Source organism: Acipenser ruthenus, chromosome 29 (assembly GCF_902713425.1).
Source record: "Acipenser ruthenus chromosome 29, fAciRut3.2 maternal haplotype, whole genome shotgun sequence".
Lineage (NCBI taxonomy): Eukaryota > Metazoa > Chordata > Actinopteri > Acipenseriformes > Acipenseridae > Acipenser > Acipenser ruthenus.
Window position 1 is genome coordinate 22917737 of NC_081217.1, and position 11226 is coordinate 22928962.

The following is an 11226-nucleotide window of genomic DNA, read 5'->3' on the forward strand; positions in this document are numbered from 1 at the left end:
TTCAGCCCTTCTCAAGATTTACAGCATGCATTTGGCTGTGAACAAGCGTGTGCGTAACTGGTTTTTGGTAATCTACCAATAAAGCAACGTTTTACTAGTGTAGTGCTAGTAAATGATACAATGTTTTTACATCTCTGTAAACTGGTTTAACTGCGATTCGGTATGGGAAGTACTGTTTAACTTAACTTAAGCGTAACAATTAGAAACATGAAGGTGTGTTTCATCTGTCATGTTTGAAGTAATCTTAATTTAAATACATGGCATTTCCAAATTCACCTGCAGGTAATTATGAGCCGCAGTTTCATAACAAACCAACCACACCGGTGCTTGAATTTCACAAACAACGCAGGTAAAGCCTTGTTGACATGACTGTTCAGGTGTTCTTGAGTGAGTGAATGAGCAGCATCTGTACAGGTGTCTGCCAGGTACTTGTCTCACTTGTTTGTAGCCTAGACTAGGAGTATTACAGAAGATTGTTTAAATTTGTATCAAATTCAGGCGAGCAGTACTGTATATAGTCTTCATATCCAAACCAATCATAGACCAAAACTCACCCTGACCAAGATTCTAGACCCTGGAGAATTTAAAAGCTGGATTAGGACTCCATCTTATTCTCTCTCTCTCTCTCTAAAACACTTGACAAGCCTGGTTCTCTGAATACCACCATGTTAAAATCCACTAGATGAAATAGGGCTATTTATTCTAGTTGTGTACTTTTATAAAGGGTACCCGGATACTGACCAACAAACTTGATTGAACACCCTGTAATATCTTTCCATTCTACAATGAAACTTGAGAATGATTTTGAATGTTTATTCAAATTCTCTTCAGTGTGGTTGGTGAGTGCCACCAGGACTTGGAGTGAATTGCTTGTGTTTTCAGTGAGATCTGTCTGTCTGCCAGTAAAGAGCACACATAAATCACAAGCTGACAGCTCTTACCAAGCGATGTTGCCAGCCTGTGTAGACCCCAGTCACTCTATCCACGAACTCAGGAACAGACTGCAATTTAATGGTTAACAGTAAAATGTTGTAAACCTCTTCTGCAGCAATCTAATTATTATTAACACTTTCCATCATGTTTCAACATCGTTTTTCACTTTAGAAATCAGCAAACAGCAAAGTGATCACACCCTCGTAAAAAAAACCAAAGCAATGTCAAGGGAATAATTACACTCAAAGCGCAAACGGCACAATTATCAACGATTCAGTTAACATCAAATTATGAATCTTCCATTGATTCCCACAGGGTCCTGGAGATGCCCTATGCCTACCAGTGCTGTGTGTACGGGGCTTGTAAAACGACCTTCAAGCCCGCCAGCCAATGGGACGCAGAGGAGACAGGAAGTGAGGACGAAGACGTGCCCAAGAGGACCATGGGCATGTTTCCAAGCCACACTGACAACAACTGTAAGCAGAGAGAAGCTTTGAATTTATTGAGAAACATTCACCCAGGCCCTGTTTATAATGACAGGCTGACAGTCCCTCTGTACCCTGACCGCTGCTCCGCTCTGAGGAGACAGACTGGAGAGGTGAATAAGGAGCTCGTCTCTCTCCACATCAGCCCATGTGTCTCCCATTAAAACATATTGAAATTTCTCTCCATTCGGTCTGCTGGCATTCTCTTTCCACGGCTCCTGTTTTCAATCTGCAGGCAGCTCATCTGTTTCATCGCTTTGTGTTTTTGTTAGGCGACACTACAAGCGTTTTGTGAGCAAAACCAAAGCACTGTTTACTGTCAGATACAACAGAGTACACTGAAACATTGCAAGTCAGACACCCAGGAACGGGGTGTCACATTATAATGTACAGTATGTAGCACATGTGCTTTCTAACATTACCAGGAATAGCTTCTAGTACCAGCTCACTGTTCCAGCTATCTCTGCGTAGTTGAAGTGTCTGGTGTGAGTTTTACGCATGTAATTCTGCTCTGCTCTCTGGTGCTTTAAGGCTATAGCTCCAAAGCACTGACTTCTAAATCATTTTTCTTTCAGGGTTCCTCCACACAGCACTCGGTTATATACCATGAATTAACTCTCTCTTGTCCTGGACAGATTACCTGGATATGGATGACTTTCAGCTGGATGCTGATGATTCCAAACTGCATCCCAATATCCAGTGCAGCCCTTCTCCAGGTGAGGAAGCACAGCCAGAGGAAGTGGCCAAGTGACTGTCATTTTCAATATCAGCACAGCCAGAGGAAGTGGCCAAGTGACTGTCATTTTCAATAACAGAACAGCCAGTGCAAGCGGTCAAGTGACTGTCATTTTCAATAACAGAACAGCCAGTGCAAGCGGTCAAGTGACTGTCATTTTCAATAACAGTTCCACAAATCTAATTACGTTTTGTTTATGTTATTTTGCCAGCCGACTTGTCCACAATCGCAACGCCATCTAGTGGCGAAGACTTAGGAGCTTTCTGAAAACCATCGATAACTTAAAAATGCTTGCTTTTACATAGACAGAGTCAAAACCTCAGAAAAGGGCTGTTCTCATGTCTGTGTCTCCCTCCTGGTGGCTCACTGATGCACTCACACCTCTCTCTTACTTGTTTGCAGGTCCCTTCAAGCCATGTGACTACCTTTTCGATAGCTGGGTGATTCGGCTGGGCGTGTGGGCGATCGCACTGGTCTCCCTGATCTGCAACAGCCTCCTGATCGTGACGGTCTTCGCTTCCCCAAGCTACCTGTCTCCTGTCAAGTTCGTCATCGGCTCCATTGGGGGCGCCAACCTGCTGACTGGCCTGTGCACAGGGGCACTGGCGCTGGTGGATGCCCTAACCTTCGGAGAGTTCTCCCGACACGGCGCTCGCTGGGAAAGCGGGCCAGGCTGCCAGGCTGGGGGCTTCCTCTCCGTCTTTGCCTCCGAGGCCTCCATCCTCTTCCTCACGCTGGCCGCGGTGCAGTGCAGCATCTCTGTCTCCTGCGTCCGGGCCTATGGGAAGTCGCCCTCCTTCAGGAGCGTCAAGGCGGCTGCCCTCTGCTGTGTGGGCCTCTCTGTGGCTGTGGCTGCCCTCCCTCTCTTCTCAGTGGGGGAATACGGGTCCTCCCCTCTCTGCCTCCCCTCCCCGCTCGCAGAGAGCCGTCCTTCCACTCTGGGCTTCATGGTGGCACTCATCATGATGAACACCCTCTGCTTCCTGGTGATCACCGGAACCTATATCAAGCTTTACTGGGACCTCATGAAAGGGGAGTTCGACAGCATCTGGGATTGTGCGATGATCAAGCACGTGGCCTGGCTCATCTTCACCAACTGCCTCCTTTACTGCCCCGTGGCCTTCCTCACCTTCTCCTCCCTGCTCAGCCTCTTCCCCATCAGCAACGAGGTCATCAAGTCTGTCTCGCTGGTGCTTCTGCCTCTGCCAGCCTGCCTCAACCCCCTCCTCTACCTGCTCTTCAATCCCCACTTCAAGGAAGACCTCCGCCTGCTCTGGAGGAGGCCTCAATCCACACACGAGGAATCTCCAGACTCCTTTGCATCAGAGGAGACCGAGAAGAGCTCCTACGACTCCACCCAAGCGCTGGTGACCTTCTCCGACGTGAAGCTGGTCTTTGAGGGAGCAGTTCTCCCCAGGCTGGAGTCCTTCGGGTGCCCTCAATCTCCCTCGGTCACCCTCATCCCCCGTCAGCAACGGGACCCTTCTTGGCAAGAGGGCGACGCTTATACAGCCCCGCACCCCTGCCTCACCGACGAGGAACTCTTGATCGCTTCCCAAAGTGACGACCTGCCAAGCAGTGGTCACTCCATCCGGTTCTATCAACCCCCCCGTCCTTCTCATCCCATTTATAAACTTTAAAACAAACACTGAAATGGAAGAAAAAAAACGTCCCCTACCACAGGATTTGTTCTGCGTCTCAGAAATGGATTAGAAATCTGAAACGCAGTTCCCACGGTCCTCCATGACAGGTTTGGTTCACAAGTCCCAGAATCCTCCGAAGATCTACTCCCACCGTTCACAATAATGGGTTTGGACTACATTTCCCATAGTTTGACTGGTCTCTGGACTACAACTCCCACATTCCACAATGGAGACTGTAAATCCCTCTTCTACAGCGAAGCAACTGTTCAGAAATGCTGAATTTATTGGAAGCAGGCATGAACCTCATTTAATTTGATGCATGGTATATGATAAATATATATAATATTCAATATGCATTAGACTGCCTGCATTCCCCGAAATGCAGTAGGAGTAACTTAAAACGTATGTCTAGATTATACATTGGATTTGTTGCTGATGAACAGCCTGAAAGTTAAAAACAATGGGCTATATTCCCAAACTGATGATTTATTCAATAGTTACAAATATTCCTGAAAACTGAATTTAAAAAACACTATTCCTCATCGCAATTCCACCTATTCATTCACCTGCTGTTACCAAAACCCCTCCCTGACTTTTAGAACATTCTCAGGTGACTGCAAATCTCATTGAAGCAATTCCACAACTATACAACTGCTGAGGACTGCCATCTAGTGGCAGCAGACACTTACTGCCTCCTTTCAATCCATCAATTACCCAAAGCTATTTCACTGCCCAAAGAACACCTACATTTTTTCTAAATGGCACGTTGCTGCTGTTTCCAAAATTGCTTTTGTCAAAACAGAGAGGGACGTCTAACTTGCATAATGTAGGTGTTCTGCAAAGGCTAGTTTTATTAATAACTAGCGTTATTATCAATTTCATTGCAGCTTTTTTTTATGACATCAGAACAAAAAGAGGTTCAGCATTTTTTTAAATAGGTTTTGTAAAGGTTTCAGTTTTTTTCTTTTTTTTTTTAAAGTAGGCTAGCTGCTGCACAGTGTAACTACCTCCGATCTAGCATGCTATAATTCAAGTACCCCCTTCTTTTTAGATGAAAAAGAACAAAACAAAACAAAAAGCTCTTGTACAAAATATATTAGAAACTATTTTGGATGTATATATTTTCAGTACTTCTGTAAACATTTCACTTTAAAAAAAAAAATAATAAATTCAATACAAAATGATTAGTTTCATATAAAAGACTTGGGTTTGATTCTTTTTGTTTCCCAGTGCACTTTCAGAAGACCTGCACAGACAGACAGACACACGGACAGACAGCTCACACTTAACAAGTCCACAGGTTGTAGTTCTCTTGAAGCAGCTAGAAGGCATATTAAAGTGTTTAAGAGGCCCTCGCATGTGTGTTTAATTGCAGCTCCACCGCTGTGTCGTTTAGATGAATCACCGGCTGATTCAGAAGACAGTGCAAAACGTTCCTCTCGTCAGGAGACGGCTGGAGCAGACTGGCTGTCCAGCAGTGGTTGCAAACAGCAGCTTTGGAGCTGGACTCCCAGGCTTCCCAGGCTCCCCCGGCTTCTCTTACCTCCTATCTGGACTCCCGGGCTCCCCCAGGCTTCTCTTACCCCCTATCTGGACTCCCGGGCTCCCCCCGGCTTCTCTTACCCCCCTATCTGGACTCCCGGGCTCCCCCCGGCTTCCTAACCCCTATCTGGACTCATACAACCTTATAAAATAGGAACACTTCGGATTTCTATTAAATACTGTTTTGCAAAAAAAAAAAAAAAGAATAACCCAAGCTTTAGCATTGCACACCTTTTTCTTTATGGTCCAAAAAACTTAAGTACATTCGGTATTGGATGAAAAAACAAACATTACTGCCACAATGTATGCAATAACAATTCTAATAAACACAGGGATTTTAAAACATAGAATTTGGAACATCCGAAAGTCTGTGGATTCTGTTTAGCAATGAAGAAGCGTGCATGGAATGGCCCGATGCAATAGTACTATCAGTATCCTACATTCCCTTCACTGGAAACTGGTTATTATCATTAACACTTTACAAACCAGCAGTGGACCAGCCACACAGTGATATAGAGGGAACACACACAACCAACACTCCAGAAAATGTTTTACAAAACTCAAACTAATATAGCTTTATTCTTCTAAGCATAACCGTGGTAAAACACATTTAAGTATAAACAGAATACAAACATCGTACTACAAAGAAACAGCAATACAGGAGAGTGCAGAGAGCATCTGAAGGGAAGAGATGAGAGGATAAAGCACAGAGGATCACCCTCCCATTCAGACGCAGGTCTTCTTCACCTCCTCCTCCTCCTCCTCCTCTCCTGTATCGAGAGCCCCTCTCTTCCGGGGCCCCGCCAGGCCCTTGGACAGCTCATCTTCACAGGGGCTCTTGTCTAGGTCACCCAAACCCTAGAGCAGTGGAAGCACTTCATTTACACACAGCTGTATCTCACACACATGGAGTGGGTTTAAATGCAGAGTGCTACTGCCCTCTAGTGGCAAATGTGGAGATTTTGCATGAAATCTGCCTGTCTCCCAATGAGTCCTAATCTGTATCAGCATCAGCCTACTGTAGTCTCATCTGCTACTGTATCATTACATCTTACCTGATATGTATCACTCCATAGATCTCATCTTTTCCATTAGAAGAGACGCACAGGTGTATGATTTTTTTTTTTTTTTTTTTTTTTTAAATCATGTTTTATGAAGTTTTCAATGACTGTGAATTGGAAAAGTGGATACATTTCTGCTCACCTGTGCTGCGGCTAAGTATTATAATTCTGCTGCCAGTGCTTGAAATCCAACACACTGCATTAACAGTAACTGTGCCTATGCAGTACAACACCCACATGCATTAGGAAGGGTTTGTGCAGCATGTTCCAGTGAGGGGATGCACAGCTCGGCAGGACCTGCTCACCTGGTTCCTCTGGATTGCATGCTTCTCAGTCCACTGCCTCGCCTTCTCCAGGTAAACCGGCTTGTTGTATTTGTATTCGGAGGACTGCAGACCACAGGAGAAATTTCAAAACTGTTCAATAATTCTCATCTGAGTTGCTTCATGAATTGCGGTTCTTTGTGAATTTGGGTGCAGTTTAATTTACTGCAGCTGGAGGGCCAGCGACACATCATGCAATGCTCTGACTTGTCAACATGATCTGCTTCATACAATAGCAATTATTGCAACGTCAATGGACAGTACAGAGCAATGACTAAAATGCACAGCAAACAGGGCGTTCATACAAGGCTTGGGGGTTGCCATGGATACTCACAATATCTGCCATCAGGGGGTCGTCTGGATTAGGCTCTGCCATCAGCAGCTGGATTGAGGTCAGAACAGTGGAGATGTTGAGAGAGGGCCTCCAAGCTCCCTGCACCAAACAAAAACACAGAGTTTACCAGGGCTCCCCTTCAACACACAGAGTTTACCAGGGCTCCCCTTCAACACACAGAGTTTACCAGGGCTCCCCTTCAACACACAGAGTTTACCAGGGCTCCCCTTCAACACACAGAGTTTACCAGGGCTCCCCTTCAACACACAGAGTTTACCAGGGCTCCCCTTCAACACACAGTGTTTACCAGGGCTCCCCTTCAACACACAGAGTTTACCAGGGCTCCCCTTCAACACACAGAGTTTACCAGGGCTCCCCTTCAACACACATTCACACAACACACAGAGTTTACCAGGGCTCCCCCTGCAACACACATTCACACAACACACAGAGTTTACCAGGGCTCCCCCTGCAGCACACATTAACACAACACACAGTGTTTACCAGGGCTCCCCTTCAACACACATTCGCACAACACACAGACACAATCAGGACTGCTCTCTCTGCCATTCAAGCTTCACATGTCCCCATTACCTTTGGAGGGAGCTTGAGAGCGTCCAGACAGATTCTGCCGGCAGAGTCGATGTTGGGGTGGTAGATGGGGGTCAGGAAGCGCATTTTGGGGGGCTCAAAGGGATACCTGTGAATTGAAAACAAGCAAGTTCCAGACACCTCTTTCCTCCTCTTCATTGTATTGTACTGGGGTGTTTATTACTGGACCCCCAAGAACAAATAAAGGCTAAAACAACAGAGTACAGGACACCTCCGTACCTCTCTGGCAGCACGATCTCCAGTGTGAAGAGCCCTCCTTCATAGGGAGTGCTCACTCCTCCCACTATCTCTGTGAAGAGAACAAACACACATGAGCCAGCACCGCTATTAGCAAGCACAGCCTCAACTGCTTTCGGGCTGCAGTGGGAGCAGCTGCACCGAACACACGTTGTGACTGGAGTAAGAGCGGCCTGCTCCATTCTGCACCGTAACGGGGGCTCAAAACAGTGTCTTTAGATTGAAACGTTACAACGGGGAACCAATTCAAATCAATTCGAGCCAAGCAAACCACAGGTGATCCCGAGCTGCTCAAACCTCCAAAGGAATGCCACGCCAAGACACACGCAGAGGCGATTCCTTCAGCCCGATTAAGCTTTGCTGGTCTGGCTGAAGAGTCACTTACGTGCCCGGAGGTCGTCGACTCGGCCGTCGTTCTGCCAGCAGGAGATCCCCGGAGCTGGCTCGGTGCTAAGAAGCTGCAGCTCCCGCTTAAGCCTGGATGATCGCTGCATACTCTCCGGACTTCATATAGAAAGGGGGAGACAGAGCAATACAATGATGACATCACACTGCACGCCACGAGAACAGCCAGCTCATGCGCGCCTTCAGTTCTTCGGCATAAACTGACCTGGAAACGGCCCTGTTTGTACGACGCATCTGAACTGATTGAGGAGTATTCGGGGTGGGTCTACCTTAGTTTGCTGTTTTTGAAATTATAAAGCTGACGATAACGTTATAACAATCCGGTATTTCTATTTTAACTAGCCCATCATCATACAACTCAAATTAAAAACAGATCTATAAAATCTACTCTATTTGCGAGTCTTTTTGCGGTAGCTGATTTCACCCATACGTTTCTCGTACGTGTCAGTCTATATTTACACAGCCCGTTCAAACTCTGATACAGTACCTGACAGTTAAAACACCAGCAGTTAACTTTTTAATGTTCAAAACGTTGTTACAAAACCCAAACAGAGCCCTACGCTCTCCCTCTTCTTTTCTGAATATTCGAGCGTTTGACCGCGAGCCCGCCTCGTCCGCGGGGAACACTGGGATCTGTAGTCCTTTAACTCAGAGGCGCGGATAGGTTTAGGTAATAATGTATCTCTTTGTTAAACTACATTTCCCAGATTTATTTGCAATATTTTTCTCAACCAATGACAGAGGCGGCAGGCTAGCGCATGCGTGGCGGCATCAGTGACACAGTATTATGGAGACGCTTACTAAACAAACAAACAAAAAAAAGGTGTTCAAAGCTAAATTGATGTTGATGTCTTCACATTTAGGATTGTAACACTAATAGTTTTTCTGTATGTGTTGTCTGATAAACAACAGGAAAGGGTGTGTTGCATGGGTCAGCTAGAACCGACATGAATTTGAAAAGTTGTGCTGTTTATTGACTGTGTTCGACTCAAAATCTCGGCTAAGGAAGAACACCGCTTGCAAATAGATTTCTGACAGCATTTACAAAATAGAAGCGTATTTCACAGGAGCAAAAACTCAGTAAATGTGCCCCTATGTGTGTGAATGCAGTGTACAAGCTCAGTAAATGTGTGCCTATGTGTGTGAATGCAGTGTGCAAGCTCAGTAAGTGTGTGCCTTGTGAATGCATTATACTGGAGTGGCACCAAACATCAGGCAGCTTGTCATATTTTAATAATGTGTAGTTATCAATCCATAGAGGTATTGTATTGACATTCATATTTTTAATAGGTCATATAAAATCACTTAAACACAGCTCCAAACCAAATGATTTCTCTGAGGACAAGACTTCTCATTCTGCTGTTTCATCAGCGATCCTTGATGGGTTTTGATCACTGTCTGGCTCTGGCTGTCTTGGTTTTTTTTTGTGGGGGGGGGGGGGGGGGGGATGTTTGTTAAGGGAAATGATTTTCATTGAAACACTGGCCTGGTACATGTGCTGCAGATCTGTGAACGCAGTCTTGCTCCCTCAGTCCATTGAGTGGCGTGTATACTACAGTTATTTTGCTTAATGCATTAGACAGAGGAAATAGGTCAGAGGTAAACAATTGGACAGGCTCAACTGATTTTATTGCCCAGAGGGGTTGAGTGAGGAAGTTCCTTTTGCCCTTTTTAAAAGGGCAACGCCTATTTTGGAATTGCAGGCCTTTCAAAACCAAAAACTACAACGGAAGGAAGCCTGACACAGAATTGGAAACTGAAAACAATGTCATTGGTTTCTTCGCCTGCTCGTTGACCGCACTGGGAGGCAATGCCCGATCAGAGTCAGATTGCGATTTTGTTTGGTTTTTTAACTCTAAACATTGTATGTGTCATCTCCCGTGTGGCAGTGCACTGCAGTGGAATTCCTGTTTGCTGGATGAAAAGTGCAGCCGTCATTTACACTCGTCATTTGTCAGCTTACGGTAGCTAACTCACTCTCTGGCAGTTCATCTCCAGCAGTAGACTGTTCAAATTTTAATGAGGTTTTCTTTGGTATCATTTCTCATTTCCTTGTTCATTAGATGAATGTTTTATTCCCTGAGAATCCCCTTGTGGAATTATTGCATAACCAGTACTCATTTATGTAAAACAGAGTCAGTCAAACATGCAAATATGAGTGTATGGTTATTAGTGGAATAAGTGCACTCCCTTTTTGAATAAATCCAGCGAGTCAAGCTTATATGTGAGTGCGGCAAACAGAACACAACACAGCAGGATTCCTTGGGGAGTAATCGTTCTAAAAAAAGATCTACACTTTGTATTCCTTTGAAAAAAGTAAAGAAAATATAGTGTGGCAGATTGAATGATTGCATGTTGATTTATAGATGAAAACTTCATTACATTGCAGTAGTATTGTGTCATGCATAGTGTTGTAATCTGGGGGTATACAGTATACAGCACATGGACAAGGCTGCTCCCCCATTGTTTTCTATAGAGGTGAGTCGTTCTGCTGGAACTCAGTAACAGAAAAGATGACCCTAATTACTGACACCTGTTCTAAATCCAATGCTCACTGATGAAACACTCCACATGGACACAAGCCTCCCAAGCAAATGAACTTGCTAATAATGGAACTCCCTTCTCTGGGGTTTTCCACTTGTGAGTGCTATTATTACCTCATAACAAACCACAGCAATGCCATTACCCTCAATTCCAGGTCATGAAGCTTGCTTATACATTTGTACACGGATCTGGTGCAGATTTCAAAGGCATGACTAGCATTGCATGGAGACTGAGCGTTGTGCATCATAAGATACAGCTTTACCTTGGTCCTGCATCACCTCGCTGGCAAGGCAATAGAAGATCTCTGCAGTGCTTCAGTGTACATTACAGCGGAACATGCAGCTTCTGTGCCATTTGTGCACACTGCGGGT

The 11226-nt window shown here is 45.2% G+C and overlaps 2 protein-coding genes across 4 annotated transcripts in view; one reads left to right on the plus strand and one right to left on the minus strand.

Moving 5' to 3' along the window:
- LOC131702095 (leucine-rich repeat-containing G-protein coupled receptor 6-like) overlaps window positions 1-5749 on the plus strand; it is a 53246-nt gene extending 47497 nt beyond the window's left edge. For both annotated transcript variants that reach the window (XM_059003936.1, XM_059003935.1), the window contains exons 16-18: window positions 1249-1409; window positions 2054-2134; window positions 2557-5749. In XM_059003936.1, coding sequence (XP_058859919.1) covers window positions 1249-1409; window positions 2054-2134; window positions 2557-3794 — 1480 coding nt within the window. In that variant the 3' untranslated portion in view covers window positions 3795-5749. The remainder of the gene's footprint in view (window positions 1-1248; window positions 1410-2053; window positions 2135-2556) is intronic.
- A 137-nt stretch (window positions 5750-5886) lies between these two features.
- LOC117417596 (ubiquitin-conjugating enzyme E2 T-like) lies at window positions 5887-8943 on the minus strand. 2 transcript variants are annotated; one of them, XM_059003938.1, is made up of 7 exons: window positions 8799-8943; window positions 8292-8410; window positions 7889-7958; window positions 7652-7757; window positions 7058-7156; window positions 6706-6789; window positions 5887-6197 (listed from the first exon to the last, which is right to left on the minus strand). In XM_059003938.1, the coding sequence occupies exons 2-7, from the start codon at window positions 8398-8400 to the stop codon at window positions 6066-6068; spliced, it is 600 nt and encodes a 199-aa protein (XP_058859921.1). In that variant the 5' UTR covers window positions 8401-8410; window positions 8799-8943; the 3' UTR covers window positions 5887-6065. The 2 variants fall into 2 exon arrangements, with proteins under 2 accessions (XP_058859921.1, XP_058859920.1); XM_059003937.1 differs by lacking the exon at window positions 8799-8943 and adding an exon at window positions 8517-8792.
- Window positions 8944-11226: the final 2283 nt, after the last annotated feature.

What these genes read in the sequence shown, in the direction of transcription:
- LOC117417596 (XM_059003937.1), bottom strand. Translation starts at nt 8,545, where the DNA reads ATGCGTCGTACAAACAGGGCCGTTTCCAG. An exon ending in ACCCCCTGATGGCAGATATT is followed by an intron (nt 6,790 to 7,057) that starts GTGAGTATCCAT and finishes TGTGGTCTGCAG; the next exon opens with TCCTCCGAATACAAATACAA. An exon ending in ATGCAATCCAGAGGAACCAG is followed by an intron (nt 6,198 to 6,705) that starts GTGAGCAGGTCC and finishes CCACTGCTCTAG; the next exon opens with GGTTTGGGTGACCTAGACAA.